At 43.0% G+C, this 19,071-nt stretch overlaps 1 protein-coding gene across 2 annotated transcripts in view; it reads right to left on the bottom strand.

Moving 5' to 3' along the window:
- The window catches only part of ABLIM1 (actin binding LIM protein 1), a 194,392-nt gene extending 175,766 nt beyond the window's left edge, over window positions 1-18,626 (bottom strand). For both annotated transcript variants that reach the window (XM_060274770.2, XM_088670544.1), the window contains exon 1: window positions 18,455-18,626. In XM_060274770.2, coding sequence (XP_060130753.2) covers window positions 18,455-18,467 — 13 coding nt within the window. In that variant the 5' untranslated portion in view covers window positions 18,468-18,626. The remainder of the gene's footprint in view (window positions 1-18,454) is intronic.
- Window positions 18,627-19,071: the final 445 nt, after the last annotated feature.

Below are 19,071 nucleotides of genomic sequence, written 5' to 3'. Positions count from 1 at the left end.
ACTTGATACATTTGAATCTGCCCCTCTTTCATGGAGAAGGGATTTCTAGCAACAGCTTGGAATTAGAGCAAAATATTCAGCAAAACAACTTCCCCAGTTTCACCATCCATGAATTTTGGATCCAGTATTAATATTTTTCCCAGTACTGTATTGCTGAAGAAAGCAACAAGCTTGTATCCTACTCCTCCCAGTCTTCCTAATCTTAGGCCATTGCTTTCTCTATCCATCAAGATGAGCTACCAAATGAGTTCCATTCAACATTTTGAAACAGACATTCTCAGAAATGTCCTAGATTTTTTTCACATTTAAAATTTAATATTTGTATTTAATATTTGAAATACCCCCATTTTGCCACCCATAAGTGAATTTTGGCAGCCCGTTTTTGCTCAGCCCTCTCAGGAATTTGTAATCTATACTTTCGGAATGAAAATGGATTTCCTCAATATTGTTGAAATTTCAATGTGGAAGTGTCATTGTCCAGTGACAAGAGTCAGCCCTGGTTCAGGGACGTGAAAGGCATTCCAATAGCTGCTATCAATATGCACCTCTGATTGTATTTGGCAAATGTATCATCAGATGCAGAAAATATTGCTAGTATTTAAATGTAGTTGGAAGATCTCAGTTCGTACGATATGAAAGATTCAGGTTTCCATGGATACTGCATACTAAATAGTGTTATCAAATATATTTTTGGGTTTCCATCGTATTTTAGTGCCTGTAGCAACTGCTAACAGCTTTATATAGCATTTTTCTAGTAGCAGACAGATTGGCATACTTGCTGTATAAAAATTGCCAAGCAGCCTCTGCTACATTGTAGATTGAGCTACTTTGTGTATTTGGGGGAAGTAGTTTCTTCCTTAAATTAACCAAACAATTGTGCATAGTGTGAAGAAAAACGCTTCAGTACCAAATACTTCCAGTTTGCTACTGCTTGCTCCCTAAGATCCTTTTGCAGGAAAATGCGTAAGATGAGTGTTTGTGGCAAGGTCCAATACAAAAAACAAAACACCAACCTTTATGGAGGATCTTTTATAAGAGGGGTAGCTTTCTAGGACAAGAGCCACACTGACTCATAGCCAACCTTCCAGGGTTACACAAGGAAAAGTGGGTGCAGCCATGACAGAAAATTAATACCTATTTCACTGCATGCTGGATACACAGAGTAGAATACAGAGACTATTTTACATTGTCTCTGAAATGCAGAGAATAAAATACAGAGCATGCAAAATGGGCAGGATAATTTTACCACCCACCCACCAGAGGTGGAGAGGTGTTGATCCGGAAAAAATAGTCTATCCCTGCAGACCTTGGACTGATCCAACAAGGCAGCTCCTATGAGCCTTCATATACAAAGTTAGTCTGTCTTTGAGTATCAGTTACCAGGATTAGGAAACGGGAGAGGACCCATTCCAAGATGTGGTGGACTTTAGTCTGACCCTTGTGGGCAATTACTTTGTCCAAGCATAAAATATCCAGATAAAACTTCTTCCCCAAGCTAAATAAAAATCCCAGCCATACGACTCTGTCTGCATAAACCCCTCAGACCCTGATAGTACCCCCCACTCTTTTCTTCAGATTGCTTGCTTATGGACTAATAAGCGCAACTTTCTTACCTGCCTTTACCAACCAGGATTAGGGTGGCTGTTTAAATCCCACCTTTTTTTCCTCCTGCTTGGTTGCTCACATCAGCCTTTCCATCTGTTAGTTATAAACCACTGAGATTCTGAAAAGCCTGCCCAGCCCTGTGCTTCTGTCATTCTCAGCCCTTGCCCAATCAGAGAAGTCACAGCTCATCCAGTGCCCCCCATGTCTCTCTCCAGTGGGACAGCAAGGGCCTGATCAAGCATTTACCAGTCTTTGCTTGGGTTCCCAATTCCACCTCACTATGCCCAAGTACTATGAAATCTGTTCTTCCAAGAATGGAAGAAGGGTACTTCAGGTTCGTCAAGTGGTGGAGTTCCCATAGTCAAAATTTTCCAGATAATTGTGCTGTGTAGTTTTGCCACCAAATAGTCAGGAGGCCTCCATGGGAAATGAAAAAATTCTTGTCAAGCTAACCACTTCTAAGCAAAAACAACATTTCGGTACACCATGCATCAGAGTCCATTTAGAAATCAACAGACAAGGCAACATAACTGGTTCAAGATACTTGGAAGTACTCCGAAAGGAAACCCCCATCTCTTCAGTTACAGAATTGGCCCTTTAAGCAGACAACAGTCAATAGATGAGCACAGCTGGTGGCTGATCACACCACAATAGTCCAGAAGAACCCGTAGTGAAAGTTAGATCAGGAGGAATGATTACAGGACTATCTTAGGACCCCAAAAATGGTGATGGCATGAAAGAAGGCTTCAGTGTTCCAGGACACCAGACCTTTTCCTGTATTTATCCGAAACCTATCAGTTCACATAATTGGTCCTTACTTTGTACACTCAGAAATCCTTGATCTTACTCAGATTCCAATGAGTAATAGCAGCACCCTTTGCTGTTTTACACGAGCTTGCTATTTATGACAATTCTCAGTGATTTACTCCCTAATTGTGCTAATGCTCTTAGTATATTTTATGTCAACCTAACCCCTAAATATATGCCAACCTAGCAGTTCGAAAGCACATCAAAGTGCAAGTAGATAAATAGGTACCGCTACAGTGGGAAGGTAAACAGCGTTTCCGTGTGCTGCTCTGGTTCACCAGAAGTGGCTTTGTCATGCCAGCCACATGACCTGGAAGCTGTATGCTGGCTCCTTCGGCCAATAACACGAGATGAGCGCCGCAACCCCAGAATCGATCACGACTGGACCTAATGGTCAGGGATCGCTCTACCTTTACCTATAGAACACAGTAAAAATTAAGGTAAAAAAAGAAAAGGCCCTAAAGATGATAAAGGATTCTTGTTCTCTCTCTTTTAAAAAAATCAAAGTTTGCTGCCCATTACTCCTCTTCTGTAAAAACTCACATGCTAAATGGAATACGCCTATTTGCATTTTTTGGAAGTCAGCACTTACAAGCTACAGTTGTTGTTTGCTTGCTACAGGAAGAACAACGGACTCTGGCTGGCCACATAAATCATGCCACCAAACATTAACAATAGCAATCAATAGTTAACCAGGCAAGAGAACATTCTGTCAGCTCTCTGGAATGGAAGGGTATTGTAGAAAGAACTACAGAGTGTGCCAACAATAGGAATTTTGCTATCAGGATGCTGAATTCTTGTGCTGTGAAGTTCTGTACATGATTGTTCAGCCATTATTTATCCCACTAATACCAATGTTATTCAACATAGTTTCAAAATATTCAGCTACTCCCTATTTTACCACACGGTGCTCAGCCCTATATGGCAATACTTTATGCACAAAATATGCTGCATATTCTACCTCTCCATTCTACCTCTGCATTCTCAGGACTAACTGTCACTGTTCCTTTTGTGTCTGGGTAAGAAGTACCGGTAAAGGAGCTCCTCCTCACATTTTCTTTAATTCAGAGCATGTTACACTAGCTACACAAGAATGTGCATTCCATGGGCAACAGAAAAGAAGTCTCTTTATTTAAAATGAAACATATTAAAATGCATGGCCTAGATTCTCTATATAAATAATTCCTTTCCATATTAAATAAGCAGCCTAATTTCACAGGGCATCTGAAATTTACGACCTGGGGAGAAGATCACAGCCGCTTTTCCCTGGACATTTTGCTGCTGCAATGTACAGTACTGAGGTAAGCAATGGATTGGTTTAGCTTATTGTCCAAACAGGCTCATAGTACAGTTATCTCCAGACTAACCACAAGCTATAACCAAGGATTGTTTTGGTTTAGTTCAGCATGGTACCACACCAAAATGACTGGAAGAAGCAAAGTGGCTGTGAGCTCCTTTTTGGGAGCCCATAGTCACACTAAGCCAAATTCCAGCTTAGCACAGGACTGGGGAACATTTGGCCCTCCAGATGCTAAACTGCAGCTGCCATCATCCTGGACATTAGCTATGTTTGCTGGGCCTGATGGGAGTTGATGTTCAACAACATCTGGAAGGCCAAACATCCCCCTCCAGCTTAGTGTGACCTAGGAACCAGAACAGTATAATCTAACTTCCAGTCTTGTTTTATGCTTTCATCCTACCACTTTCAATCACTATGCTGTGAAAATGAACTTTATTTGTAGCTTTGCCACCAGCTATCAGTTTGAAAAAGCTTTCCTCTGTAATGCTTTTGATTTTAGCATTCAGAAGATGAATTATACATCCGTTTTTAACTAACTTTTCTACTAAAAAGTACAGTTACAATCTAGCTAAAGTGTTTAAAATCTGAAGCATTATTTCAGCTCTGAACAGAATTATAAAAACATTTAGAACTGGGAGTTTAAAAACAGATTTACTTTATATGACAGTCATGGCACAGTATTTAGCAGGTCTATGTTAAATGGGAAATAATAAGGGTTGGTGTTTCCTTGCTCAGTTTTTCAGCATGGGCCACATTGCCACCTTCTGGAACCAGAAGGCAGACCCACTGCCACATTTTAAATTTAACAGATTCTGAGACTAATGAAGGCCCATCCCCTTTGCACATTTATCCCCCCCCCTCCACACACACACACACACACACACACACACACACCTTGTCCCGTCACAGGGAAACCATTTCCAGAATTCCAAGGAAAGAGAGACTGGCTGTTAAACCACTCTGAAAACTGCAGGTCTGTGAGGGAAATAAGGATTTACTAATAACTCTCAGCACCCTTAGCAACCAGCACTCGAGGCGATGGGGAACCACAGCTGTTTAAAATGGTACACTATAGTTTTAATGTATAGTGCAGGTTGCCGGGGGTGGGGGTGGGGCTCAGGAGCATCCACATGATAGGGAACCCTACCACCACAAGGCTCCCAATTACAGGGAAGCTACTAAGTGAATTCAACCACATGCTCTTAGAAACCACCTTCAGGAGCTGTTCAGTGGAGCCCAAGCCCTAGGTCTCTTGCCCCTCCCATCTTTTTATTATTATTTTACTTTGCGTATATGGGGGCTACTATCTTTAATTTCCCAGAGACATTTACACATATAAATTAGGATATACAAATTTGTGTTAAGGGCCTATGCGTCACGGGTGCTTCCCAGCCAATGAATGCACATGGCAGAAAGTTAACTCTTTATTGTCAAAGATAGCACAGTCACTTCTACAGCTCTGGAGGCCTAAGCACACCAATATAGAATCTAGGCAGCTATTCCCAGGTCCTCAGTCTATGGAGCAGTAGCAGCAACTGGAGACCACTCCCCCTCCACCAATTTATGTACCTTCTTCCGACAGGCTGTGAACACGTAGCCAGAGACTATGCCTGCCTGGAAGCTGCTCCTGCTCTTCCTGCTTCAATCCTCTCCTGGTTCTGGGAGACAGTTGTGCACAAGAGGGTGGGAAAGCACCCAGCCCTTCATTTGCCTGGCCTGCCTCTTCCCCCAGCTCTTCCTCCAGCTTCCCTGCCTCTGCTTCTTACCTCCAGGCTCCAGCAGTACACATCCCCACAGACCACACTCCTGAGTCAGACTCCAGCCCCGCTTCCCCTGGTGCACACTTATCAGCATCCTGGCAGACCCTGTCACTGTGCTCTGGGTGCTTTAAGTACCAAGCACTGCCTCTTCTTCAGACCTTCCCCTTCAACATGTGATGCTTAGGTGTGGAGCAGCCAAGAACAGGAACATTGAAGGAAGGGCAACATAGGCATGAACACACACTCCCACAAGTTGTTTCAAAACAGAGTAAAATAATGATCTTTCAAATCATTGATACCTCCGTATGCTTCAACATTTTGAACAATTCTTGATGAGAATAATCTTTATGAGGTATGTGAATAGGAATGCCCTAGCCTGAAACCAAAAGTGACTCCCCTCCCAGAGGGGAGCCAGTGATCCTGCAAAGTACCCCTAACTGGAAACATCTAGACACTGCTCATCCCCCATGGTCACCACAACTGAAAATTGACCACTGCATCAAGGAAGACAGACAACTAATGCAACATTCTGTGATCAGTGTTCCCTTCTCCCAGATCTGCAAAAAAAAACCAGACAACAGCCTGCACAGAACAAAGTAATTATTTTTCTCCTTCCAAATTTTAATACAGGAACCATGCTAGGCCAGAGTGCATGTTATTCTTCTAGTAACTAGTAACTTGATAGTTACCCATGAAGACGTTGGCATTGCTTACAGAACTTAGTATAGTCCTGTACATTTCTTAAGGTCAAAAAATGTTTTTTCCACAGTGCCGTGACGAAATGGATAAAGGCAAATCTTTTTTGCCTTCTTGCAGGATAAGAGGACACAGAAGTTTCCAGTTTTTCTCCAGCTAATGAGGGCAAAAGCAGCTGCTTTTTCCTTTGATTCAGGCCGGATGATTAATTACACTGAAGTGGAAGCAGAGCAGCAGCTGTGTCTGCCAAGAGACTTGATAATTAACACAGAGAGATCCACGTGTGAATCTGCATCAGCATTAGCGGTCAAATCCCTTGTGGTTTTTAACTGGCTGGGTGAACAAATCCACAAATGCTTCTTCCCTGATGTCAAGGAACTTTCATCTCCAGCCACTGTATTCCCACTTGAAACATGGTCCATGAGACATTATATTAACAACTAGGTCAGTTGCCAAGCTGTTAAAAACAGGATAATTTTTGTGGTTGAGTTTGATACTTGTATAGTACGTACTGGGCAACTGTCCATCCAAACTGTCCATTATTGGAAGTCACCGTCCCTTATCCAAAGGAAAGCAGGGAATCTAGAACAGGTTCCATTGCTTTCAGTAGGAAATGCACAGATTATGTTCCCAGGGGACTACATCTGTATTTCTGCAGCTTCAGCCTTCAACAGTTTTCATTGACACCAGCACCTGAGTACTATATACAAATCCATTATCACCAGAAGCATGTGTGGAAAAGGCAATTATATGACAATGTTCAAGTGATCACTCCTGATTTTCCAGACATATTTCTTATATCAGCCACATCCAGCTGGACACTTGCCCAGCTCTTTCCACTTGTCACTAATCAAACCCAACAGCAGTTGAGTTGGACAGATTTTATTTTGGCATCACAAAGTATTATTTGCCTTTCTTGAAAGGAAAGCTTTTCAGTCTCTTCAGAATGCCTGGTGGGTAGCTATGCTCACCTATTGCAAGATTCTTCTTTGCTCTTGCTGCAACATCATCATCATCATCATCATCATCATAAATATTGTGGCATAGGTTTTCATAGACTAGACTCCAGTCTTCAGGTGCATGAAGCTTTAAGTTGTTAGGTAAAAAGGTAAAGGAACCCCTGACCATTAGGTCCAGTCGTGACTGACTCTGGGGTTGCGGCGCTCATCTTGCATTATTGGCCAAGGGAGCCGGCATACAGCTTCCAGGTCATGTGGCCAGCATGACAAAGCCACTTCTGGCAAACCAGAGCAGCGCACGCAAATGCCGTTTACCTTCCCGCTTTGGAGCGGTACCTATTTATCTACTTGCACTTTGACGTGCTTTCGAACTGCTAGGTTGGCAGGAGCTGGGACCGAGCAATGGGAGCTCACCCCGTCGCAGGGATTCAAACTGCCAACCTTCTGATCAGCAACCCCTAGGCTCTGTTGTTTATCCCACAGCGCCACCCGCGTCCCTAAGTTGTTAGGTATATACACATAATTAGGTGGAAAGGTGTATATAGGTAGAAAGGTATAGTTGGCAGGTATATACAATACACATTGTTAGGTGAGGTCAAAGGGTAATACATTATTTAATTTCCATACTACCCTTCATCATACTACCCTCCATCTTTCCCAACATCAGGGAAAAGACCCTGATGTTGGGAAAGATGGAGGGCACAAGGAGAATGGGACGACAGAGGATGAGATGATTGGACAGTGTTCTCGAAGCTACGAACATGAGTTTGACCAAACTGCGGGAGGCAGTGGAAGACAGGAGTGCCTGGCGTGCTCTGGTCCATGGGGTCACAAAGAGTCGGACACGACTAAACGACTAAACAACAACAACAACCCTTCATCAGAGGAACACAGGACAGTTTATAATATAAAACTACAATTATGGGCAATATTCAACTAACACGTCCCATCGGCACAGGGATTTTCGCTTGCTCAATGGAACTTTCTCCCCTCTCCTCCCTTCTCTGCAGACCCCACACCCTCCAGAGTGAAATTGCTCCAGAGGGTTGTGGTAACCCCCAGAACAGATTTAAGGAGTATGCAGGTGTGGAGGGTGTTCTGGTGTGTAAACAGAAATCCGTGCACTGATGGAACATGCACTTAGTGCTACATGGGATACAATCCAGTGTTTAATAATGTAGGTAAAATCACTACAGTGACCATTCACAAACCAGCTGATGACAACACAAACACCCAGGATTGGTAAGCTATTGCTATGCTTGGGGGGGGGCAAACCCCCATAATCGCTACATTCAGTCAAGAATTTGAGCAAACTCATAAATTCATGAATTAAGCAAGGGTTGGAAATAACACCAACTAGCTTCATCATGAGGCCAGCCTGGTGATGAGTCTATATGGGGGGGGGGGGAGTCGCTGAAGACACAAAAGGCTAATAATGGCTTGTTTGATAATGGGAGCCATCAGCCAGGCAGAGGACGATAGCAACATAGAGGGAGAGGTTGCCAGGGTAATAGGGGGTGTGATGTTACGAGAGAGAAAAATACGTCCATTTAAACTGAGGTTTTGGGGCAAGAGTTTTTGGGAAGGAGAAAGGAGGCACCAAAATCCAATGCATGCTGGCTGAGAGGCTGCACTCAGAGACTGGGAGGGGGACATGACTGGCTGCTGCTTTAGACCCAAGCTTGCTGAAGCTATGGGGAGAGCAATGAGAGAGACACTCAGGGTGTAAATGTTCTGCACTCCCTCCATAAAAACTCAGGTTGTAAATATGTGTAAAATAAACCACATTTCATGAAGACCCAACAGTCTCTGCGGTGTCTTATTCCCACGGAACCATGGTTAAGTGCCAAATAAGATCTCTGGAATCTTGCTACCGCTCAGCAGAGACTGGGGTGGCCTGTAACACGATTTATCATGTTGCGATCCTATCATAGCCATGACTTCTGGAAGTACTGCACTGGTGCCCCTCATCTACATCTAAGAACAAACTGTGGCATGGAGTGGGCCCTTGTACAACCTGGAAATGAGTGGAAGGTCCCCTTCCACTTTGAGCTCACTTGCTACGGGAAATATTGGGACTAGCTTAAATGTCTTCAAACCAATAATAGAAATACTGTATTTATGTGGATCTAATGTGCACCTCAATTTTCAAAACCTTGAAACCAAAAAATATTTGCTGCCGACATCAACTCTAATGCACACCCTAATTTTCGCAAAGCAATTTGTCAAAAAAAAAGGTGTACATTACATTTGAATAAATACAGTAAAAGAGATGGGGTGGAGGTTCCCAATATAGATGGCGGAGGTGTCTGGTTCTGCCCCATTTCATCAAAAGACACTATTATGTTTTAGCTACAAATAATGCTGATCATTCTCTTGACTGCTACAGCTTATGATGAGTCTGTAAAAGAAGAAACATGCTGCTGAATTTGCTGTCACATCTCCCAATAATGAGATATATTCTTATCCGGCTCTGAAAAATTTAGCTTGTTTTGATCCTCATACAAGGGAGAAAAACAAAAATGCTACACTCTCAACTATACTTTTGGGCTGCATTACCTAATTGTTTTCAGATTACAGTTGAAAAGCTTAATGGTCAAAGGAGGACCATTACAGTCACCCTACGTGACCTCTTACTATGAAGCTTTATGAATTAACCACTCTTGGAATTCAGTATTTTTTTAAATCTACATGGAACATAATTCATATTGCCGCATAGCATCTGTTAACCATATACCATCTGTTAACAACTGAGCCCTCCTGATCTAAAAAAACAAAATACAATGTAATTGCTGTCAACTGGTAGCTCTGCTCATCAGGCTGCTATGGAACACTTATCAAAGGCATTAAAAAGCTTGATTGTCCAATTAAAGCTTAATCAATTTATCTCATTATATTATTATTATTATTATTATTAATGCATTATATGCCCCTCTCTAGAACACTGATCTTCAAGAAGAGACAGCCAACACAGGGGAGAGCAGGGTTCATGAGTGAACTAGCTAAGGCTGCTGTATTATATGGAACATTGGGGCTTGTTCTCTATTAAGAGCCTAGAGCCAAAGATGCTAGCCCACCCACCCCCCAGCTCAGTTTGCTGTGGTAACAAGAGGAAATTGAGTCTTTGTGATGGTGTAAGAAGTGCTAAGCTAGGAGCAGAGCAGACAAAAACTTGTGGGGACAGGTAGGACTCATCCATCACAGCAGATGGGCTAGAAAATCTTTGTACCTCTCTAGCAGGGGGAGCTAAATATTGAGCAGTACTTTCCCACCTTTTACAGCCTGTAGCTACATTTACAAATTGAAGAAACTTTCTCGGACACCACACACACCCTGCAACCAAGAACACACAACAACCTATTCTATTGACTTCAACTGAATGCTTCTTCCAAGTCTAATTTCAACAGGGGAAAGGGCAGGGGGGGGGGCTGTGGCACTGAGGAAGGTCTCTACAGAAACACTGAGTGACCTCGCGTGCCACATTGGTGACTCCTGTCGCAGGGCAAGCAGGCATTCTTCTCCCTGGGAATGGTGATAAAGCATAAACACTCATGTGCTCTCAGCACCTCTTACAGATGTACACGTGGTAGTCAATTTGTGCAACCCTTCCGCACAAGAAAGACAATACTGTAGTCCACTGTATATTGTGCCACACAGGCACAATATACTATAGCTCCAATGGGAAAGAAAATATATTTCTGCTTCCTAGTAGGGAACCAAACCACAGTGATAGTTGCATTTTTCTTAAAGAACAGAGAAAACCTGATGACATTTGGACAAATGGAGGCTGAAGGATGAGAGCTGCTAAAAGGTGTTTGCTAATAACCAGTGTGTCACATCTTTAAGAGCTTTTGTTCTAGAACTGGGCAGAGGCCATTTTTTCCTTGCCGTTTTCCTTTCATACAGAAAAATCACAGGAATACAGGTAGAGAATTAGTTTTGCACAGCAAAGCTGCAGCAGTGAGCTGCAGAAAATCTCCCACTCAAGAATGCAGTTTTCTGCAAGGCAAGTAGTGACGAAACTTCTGGGGGAAGGCTTATGTGTTTTCAGTGAAGTGCTCAATTTTACCACATAGCTCTGATAAGCAGTCTTGAGGCATTTATAATGATTCTAACTGTCCGCTCAGGGCAGTCCAAAACTACACGTCTAATTCTAACATTTTGGAGGTTTTAAAAAACCTGAAATATTTGTTATTAATAGGCACATGGAGATTTGTGTATCTGGGATGTGTGTGTATGTGGACTATATTTTGATCTCATTTAGTCATTCATTACTAGTTGCTTGTTAAATAAAGAACTCCTTACAAATAACAATTAGAAACCACGCTTATACTTTTATTAAACTTTTAATAAATGCCAAATAAATGCCAAAATATCTGTCATACCAACAATATAAAGTCAAATTTTAGTTAGAGCAAATTATAACCTTTCCGCAATGCATTAACAATTGTGAGTTACCATGCCCCCACACCCTTAGATTGTTAATGCTACGCTATCCATGATGCTGGGTTATTAGTTTCAGCTGACTGCTTGGTGAATTAGTCCATTTCAAAATACCCCTTTGGCTCCACTACTAATATTTGCTAAAAATACTTCCAGAGCTCCTAAATAGCAAGACTGATGCAGTGCATAAAACCCTCCAGGACATAGTCTTTTTGCAGATGACTGTGTAGAAAAGATAATGTACTAAAAAAACACAAAGTTCCAACCCATGGTTTGTTTTCATCTGTTTTGTCTATCAGATAGAAAGGGTCAAGGAGAGACAGAGAAAAGAAATTTCCTGATTCAGTAGGCAGGGGTACTCCAGAGAATGCTCTTTCAACTTTGTCATAAACGTGCTGCTTTTGCAGAACAAATCAACAGTATTTCTCATTCATGGTGAAATGCTGACATGTTATCAAAAACCCAACATAGGGGAACACTACAGATTAGGAAAACTCACATCACTTTAACAGCAAGTGAAATATATTGATATTAACAGAGCGGATGCATGCATTCCATCCCTGCAACTACACAGTATATGAGAGTGGCTGTTTGCATATCCAATGACTCCTGCCATAATGTTCAAATAATTATTCCATTAATTCTTTTATGGTCTTTTAACTTATTATTGTTCCATGGAGAAAAGATGGGCTGGCAGCTGAATCTATTTCATAACCAATGATGAAATGGCCAGGGGGCTGCCAACACTGCTACCCACATACATCCCTGCATCTGTCACCCAAGGAAAGTACTTCACTCTTCCCAAGGATAGGGCTGGGATGATAACAAGAATCTTAAGAAACCTGGATAACAAGGTGCCAAGTATTTTTGCATCCCTATTTACAAAACTTAAAATGTTATTCCACACCAACAAGAGTTAGAGTAGGACCAAATAAAGGCTTCACATTACCTGCTTTCGCTCTTCTTCTTTTTTTGTAATACAAACTCATAAAAAAAAACCTGGACATTTTAAGAACAAATGTGGCAGGGATATTTTCACACCATAAGAATACATCATATAAATAGCCAACAAAACCATATGCACTGCAGCTGTCTTGATAAAAATGTGCAATTGAGCAAAGAAAGCATTTTACTGCCAAAGACACAAATGATCATCTCAAAGTAAAAATTTTAATATAGGAGGGATTATCCCTGATTTAGATGCAGGTTCTTTAGCAAGCTACCCTCAAAGACCAATTGCCACACAATTTACACAGCTGGGTAGTCGTGCGGGTGGCCTCGAACTCATTAGGAAGATACATCACTGGTTTGATCAGAATGGCTTTGTCCAAAAGAAGAAAGAGTGTCATAGTAATAGTATGGAAAGCAGACAAGACTATAATGGTGAATTTTCATGATAATTTATTAGAATTTCATGATAATTTATTAGCATGGAGAAATACTACTATACTTTTCTGACAATTGTAATGCATTTCCCAGCACCACCAAATCACACTACGGTATATGTTCAACATATGCAGCATCACAATGGCAGAAACAAATGCTTTTCAAAAGGTATTTTCCAACTCAGTATGCTGCACAAGATTCACAACATAGCCTCGTGCCACCCAGACTACCCCTAGAGCCGGCCCTGGTAAAGCAGCTCAAGGGGCATGAAGTATATAATACCCAGTTCTTTTATTATTCCCAATAAGAATGGGAGAGAAAGCCACATTTGAAACATGATTATTTTCTGGCATTTGATTTAAGAAGGTATTTAGTTTTCTTGCCCATTCTATTTCAAGGAACCCAAGTAGATAACATGTAATAAACCACATTAAAAAGATGGCCAATTAAAACACAAGACACTACAAGCTGGCAAAGAGCAATAAATAAATAAAAGCTAAACATATTATATACCAGGGTTCCCCAAACTTACCACACTGAGGGCCGGTGATGGCAGCGCCAATCACGCTGCAGGTCAGACCGCGCGGGAGTGCACGCCCATACGTGTGTGCACACGCGATTTCCAGTGCACTTCCAGGTTGCAGGAACACCGGAAACCGCTTGTGCGCATGCGCATGGGCCTCCTCCGGCCTGGAAGTGTGCCGGAAATGACGCATGTGCACAAGCTATATCCAACATTCCCGGCGACCTGGAATTGGGCAGCTGCGCTGTGCCAGTAAGAGTGGCCGGCAGCAGCAGGCAGTGGGGGTCCCCAGGGGCCACATAAATGAGCCTCGCAGGCCGATCCGGCCCCCAGACCTTAGTTTGGGGAATCCGGTTATATACCATCGTATCCAAACAACAACAAAAAACCCACACAATATCAGACTTCGGCTATGCTCAAATTATTTCTAAACAGGATAGGATTGTGCCTCAATTCCTCTGTTCCAGCAAAACACTGTGCTATGCTGAAGAGAAAAATAGTGACATCCTTGTGCTGATGAAGGCTACCACTAATGAAACGCTTATGCCAGGTACTGTCAACCTTTTCAGGCAAATGAGCACATTTGGTTCTTTGAGCAACTTCCTTCGCCACCAAAGAAACAGAAAAAGAGAAAATCCATGTATACACACCTCTTTTCCCCAGGGATTTGGTAAAAGCTGGATCCAGCAGAATTAATCTGGGCCTTGAAAAGCACAGAGATGAATGAGAAAGTGAGAAAGAAAGTCACTCTTCCAACTTCCTCCTCTGGCTCTATATACTTTTCCAGGGAAGAAAAAAATGACTACTCTCACCACCTTGTAGTCAAGGTGCCATGGGATCGAGAGAGCTTTAAAGGTTTGTGGGCATCAGTGGCCAACCCCTGCCAAACAACTGCACAAGAAGAATGAAGTGGGAAGAGCGCCATAGAAGGAACCTTATTGCTCACCTGGGCCTCATTCCCGGCTCTGCGAAAATGTAATTTCAGGCAGCAAAATGTATTTGGTCCTCTCTGACACCTGGCATGCTTGATCTTCAGCATCCCTATTTTAAGAAACTATATTTTGTTGCGTGTGTTTTAAAAACATGTACCAGAAATATTCATTTCAGAGACACTATACAACATCGGAGCATATTTTCTCACTAAGGATTGTAGCCATGGTAGTCCTACTCAGAGTAGACCCTTTGAAATTAATGGGCATATCCTACTTAAGTCTATTAATTTCAGTGCCTCTACTCTGAGTAGAACTTGGCTGCAAGCCAGCCTAAATGTCTATAAGTGATTTGGACTCCAATGCAACACACAGTTGTATGGAAGGAAGCCTTATTGAACTTCATGGTGATTACTCCCAAATAATGCATGGAACTGAGCTGCTGGTCTGCCCTGCTAACCATAAACCATCAATGCTCATTTCCCTTCTCTAAAATTCTGCTGCAATACAAGCATTCAAAATAGCTTAAGATTCATTGTCTTAATGAACAATGAAAGGAAACTACCACCTCATATCCATTTTGATAGCTGTTCATACTAAACCATTCCTCATACCCCCCCCCAAAAAAAATTCCATTGAACTTGTAAACAAGATAAAGAAAAATAGATTTCCAAGCTGCAACTCAAGATAAATGGGTGAATGCGTTCTTTCTTAAGTCTAGCACTTCAAGGGGTTGTTTTCATCTCTAATGAATAGCACACCCTGTTATAAAACAGAAGTTATTAGGTTAATTTATGGGGAATTAAAAAGCCACTCAGTTTATGTGTGCCATCTAAGCAGATTTTTGCAGCAGTTAGATAATCATAAATTTAGCGACAGCAGCAAGAAGAAACTGCATAAATGAGGTGCTTCCTTGGAACAATGACCATTGGCCAAAGCATTGTGAAATACTACTATCCATGTGAACCACAGTATATGCAGTTGCTGAACGCAAGCACAGTAAGGTCACATTGGAACACACAGTATGCATGCTGGAAGATACACTGAACTCAATTCTGGCTATCTGCTACTTTTATCCTTCCTCTGTCAAGGATGGTAAAGAACTAATAATCCAAAGAATATGGGGAAACCAGGAGAAAAACTGAAGGCAAAACCAGAGAGAGATCCCCCCAAAATTTATATAGTTTTTTGTTATGGACTCCCAATATATAAAGTTTTAAATATGCAGATCTGGTTCCAGATTATAGGGGTCTTGGGCAGATCACCCTTGGTGGGATTTCCAGTGTCAATCACACCCCCAGTATTAACAGTCCACTGGCACTGCTGCAGCCACCAATCTCACAGGGTTACCAGTGGCAGCAGCACTGTAGTAGACTGGAAGCTTAAGGGCTCCACCAGTCAACAAGCCCACACAAGAGCCTAGGGTCAGGGAGCACCGGTGAAGGTATGTGAAGTGTCAACCTCATAGGGTGCTTCCAGGGTGCATGAGCCCCAGAAAAAGCCCCAATCACTAAATGTAGCATGCATCCTAAGTGACCCAACCATCAGAAGTGACCCTTGCCAGTTTATTTTGATCTTACTAGCAATTAAAAATCCTTGTGTATAATCCTGGAGAACAGAAGTTGCTGTTATAACAATAGGAGTCCTAGCACAAATGTTGTTATAATTTACGGTACCCAAAACAATTTCAGGAGCTTTTCTGCAGTAAAGGATTCTCCTGCAGAGAGAATTATAAACACTATTCACAATAGGTGGAACGATGCCCACTAGACCAGAAAAATGAGAAATATTGATGAACTTAATTCTAGAATCATTTAGAGCATGTTCCTGGTTTCTTCCTTTGCAGCAGAACATTGCAAAATGGCCATGTAGGCAAAACTGACTGGCTTGGAAGGCTTAATTTGGCCCATGTGCTGAATATTCCCCACTCCATACCGTAGTATAGCACACAGTTTATTGACTAGTGTAGACTGTTTAGCATAAACTGATTCTTACACATTCAAGCATCGGCCTAGAATCTGCCAGGCTGAACTGCAGCTAAAACAAGCCACGTAAAACAGTGCAAGCACACTCACACACAATATACCACCCAAAAATACAACTGAACTCAACATCTTAAGGTTCTTATGCTGGCATAAAATGTATCAGAAATTAAATAAAAGGCAGAACATATAAATTAGGGCTCTTTGCAGTCGACCTAATGGTCACAACATCAGACCCCTTAAACACAGCAATTTCCCTAATCAGAGAACTCAACGCATTTGCAACGGTGTCAGGCCTACAAGTAAACTTTGCAAAATCAGAAGCCATGTGCTTCAATACCCCTCCTCACACCCAGAAAGAACTCACTAATATCACCAAGATAAAACTCTGTCACACCAAGTTCAGATACCTAGGGGTACAAATAACCAGAAACCTCAACAAATTATACCTACACAACTATAAACCCCTGTGGCGACAAATAAATAAAGACCTAAAGAGATGGAACAGAACTAAAGCTGCAACCAGAATCCTACAAATCAGAATAAGCCGAGAACCTAAAGCCAGGTTTGAGTTACACTTCCTAGATCTGACAATTCAGCTGAGTCAGTACTGTGACATCACAGCACCATGAAAAGGGAAAGGCTATTCAAAAAACAGCTCAGAATGTGAAAATTCATCCCCCACCCCTCTTCCCCCACCCTGCTTCCAATAGCAAAACAGCCACACCCATGAACTTATTCTGGGCGTTGCCTCTGCAGACAAATTAAATATATGGGGATGGCATACTAATGCCATCAAAGTTAATAGTAATTACATATTCTGGCCTTAACCCTGTAGAGAATGTGTTTTCTCCAAGAAGTGTTCCACTGAGAAGAAACTGCACCTAGCTCACCCTATACCTAGCATATTGTATGAAATTGACCCAGTCTTTAATGGGCCTTGGTGTTAAGCATACGTAATGCCTTGTGGATAGACATGTATTGGTTCCTCAAATATATGAAGATGAAAGCTTCTTTCAACCACTGTAGCATTCCCCCTATCAAATAAATATCACACATCTACCCAAGAATAAATTTCATATGTAGGCCTCTTAGGCACAATCCAATGTGTGTTTGCTTAATAACAAATTCCTGCTGAGTTCAATGGGATCTAGTCCCAGGAAAGTTTGCATATGACAGCCGTCTTAATGATTAAGAAGAACACATGGTCAATATGGGGGGAGGGATTGGGGGGTATGCACACAGATGCAAACAAAAATCAGCTGTTCCCACACCTCACAAAAAAAAGTACTGTTATTCAGGACACATCCTACCACAAATTAATCCTATTGAACTATCTATAACACTTAATTAGCAAGCATCAGCACCATCAGGGGTTGTAACCTACTCTGAAAACACAGCAAAAATATCTCCCTCTCACACTGCAAAGAGGTGGTGGTGGTGGGGATATTGGCATTTGCTTCCCTTTCTAGCTTGCAAACCCTTCCGAGAAATATTTCAATATGCCTCCAGAAAATGCAAGCTGCGAAAGATCTGAGGCGTCGTTGCTTCCCAATCCCATTCCCGCCCACGAAAAAAGGATGTACTGCAGCTTTAAATATCTTGGTGCATCAACCCCTGGAATTCTTCCATCGGTAGAGCTGCAAAATGGTACCAAGAAGGGTGGGGTGGGAACTAAATCTCCTCACGCCACCTTTATCCCAAGAAAGGTGATTAAGTAGCCCAAGCCCATCCAATCCCTTCTTGCACCCATAGAAAAAGAGAGAGTGCTGTGGACCGGGGCGTACAAACGCCACCGATTCCCCAAATATCTCTCAAGCTCTTCTCCCTCCGCCCCTACTTCTACATCAAACAAAAGCAAAATGAAAGGCAATGCGCGGCGAAGTTTCTTGCGGAGACAGGTGTAGGTTGGCAAGGGTGAAAGGATATTAACATAGCCACCGCCGGCACACAACACCACCACAGGGAGAGAGCTGGCCCTGCCTGCCCGCCCAGTCTTCTATCTCCATGCGACCACAGGGGAAGATGCTGCTCCTCCATCCAGGCGGAGAGACGCACACTCACCTTTGGTGGACATGGCTCAGGCGGAGCGAGGGAGAGCCGGCGGCTGCACGGAGCGCCAGGACCGAAGAGAAAGCCCCAGATGCCAGCCGGATGCAGCTGGGTAGCATCTCCCCCATGTGCCGCCGGGGAATGAGATCAAGAGGGCGGTACCTGTCTGCAGCTCGCCTAGGCCGGGGGGAATCACAACAGCCGGCCGCTGCAGCCAATGCGGGCAGCGAGCGGCCGGGGCTGGGCGGGGCTCGTCCCTGCCGATCCGGGCGCTGCTGCAGCACCAGCAGAATCTGGCCGAACAATCGCCTTAGCCGCCCGGCGCAGCGCTTCAGTCAGGGGCCTCCGGCGGGAGAGGAGAGGGAGAGGGAGAAGGCGCTTTGCATCCGTGCAGGCAGCAGGCCTCCCCTGGCCCTCCATGGGCAAGAGGCGTGAGAGGTGGGGTGCGAACTGTGCAGCTACATGATATGGGGCCGGGGGGGGGGCAAAGCTCGTCGGAGCTAAACCCCTTTCACTTGGCTTCCAAGGTCCTGCTTTCATGGGGAGGGGAAGGCTGGCAGGCATGAGTGATATAGAAATAGATTGCCACTCCTATGCAGACAAAAAGCACAGGAGAGTGGCCTTAAAGT

Source organism: Zootoca vivipara, chromosome 5, assembly GCF_965207765.1.
Source record: "Zootoca vivipara chromosome 5, rZooViv2.hap1.1, whole genome shotgun sequence".
Taxonomy (NCBI): domain Eukaryota; kingdom Metazoa; phylum Chordata; class Lepidosauria; order Squamata; family Lacertidae; genus Zootoca; species Zootoca vivipara.
Note: the sequence above shows the minus strand (reverse complement) of the source record. Positions and strands in the feature narration are given on the sequence as shown.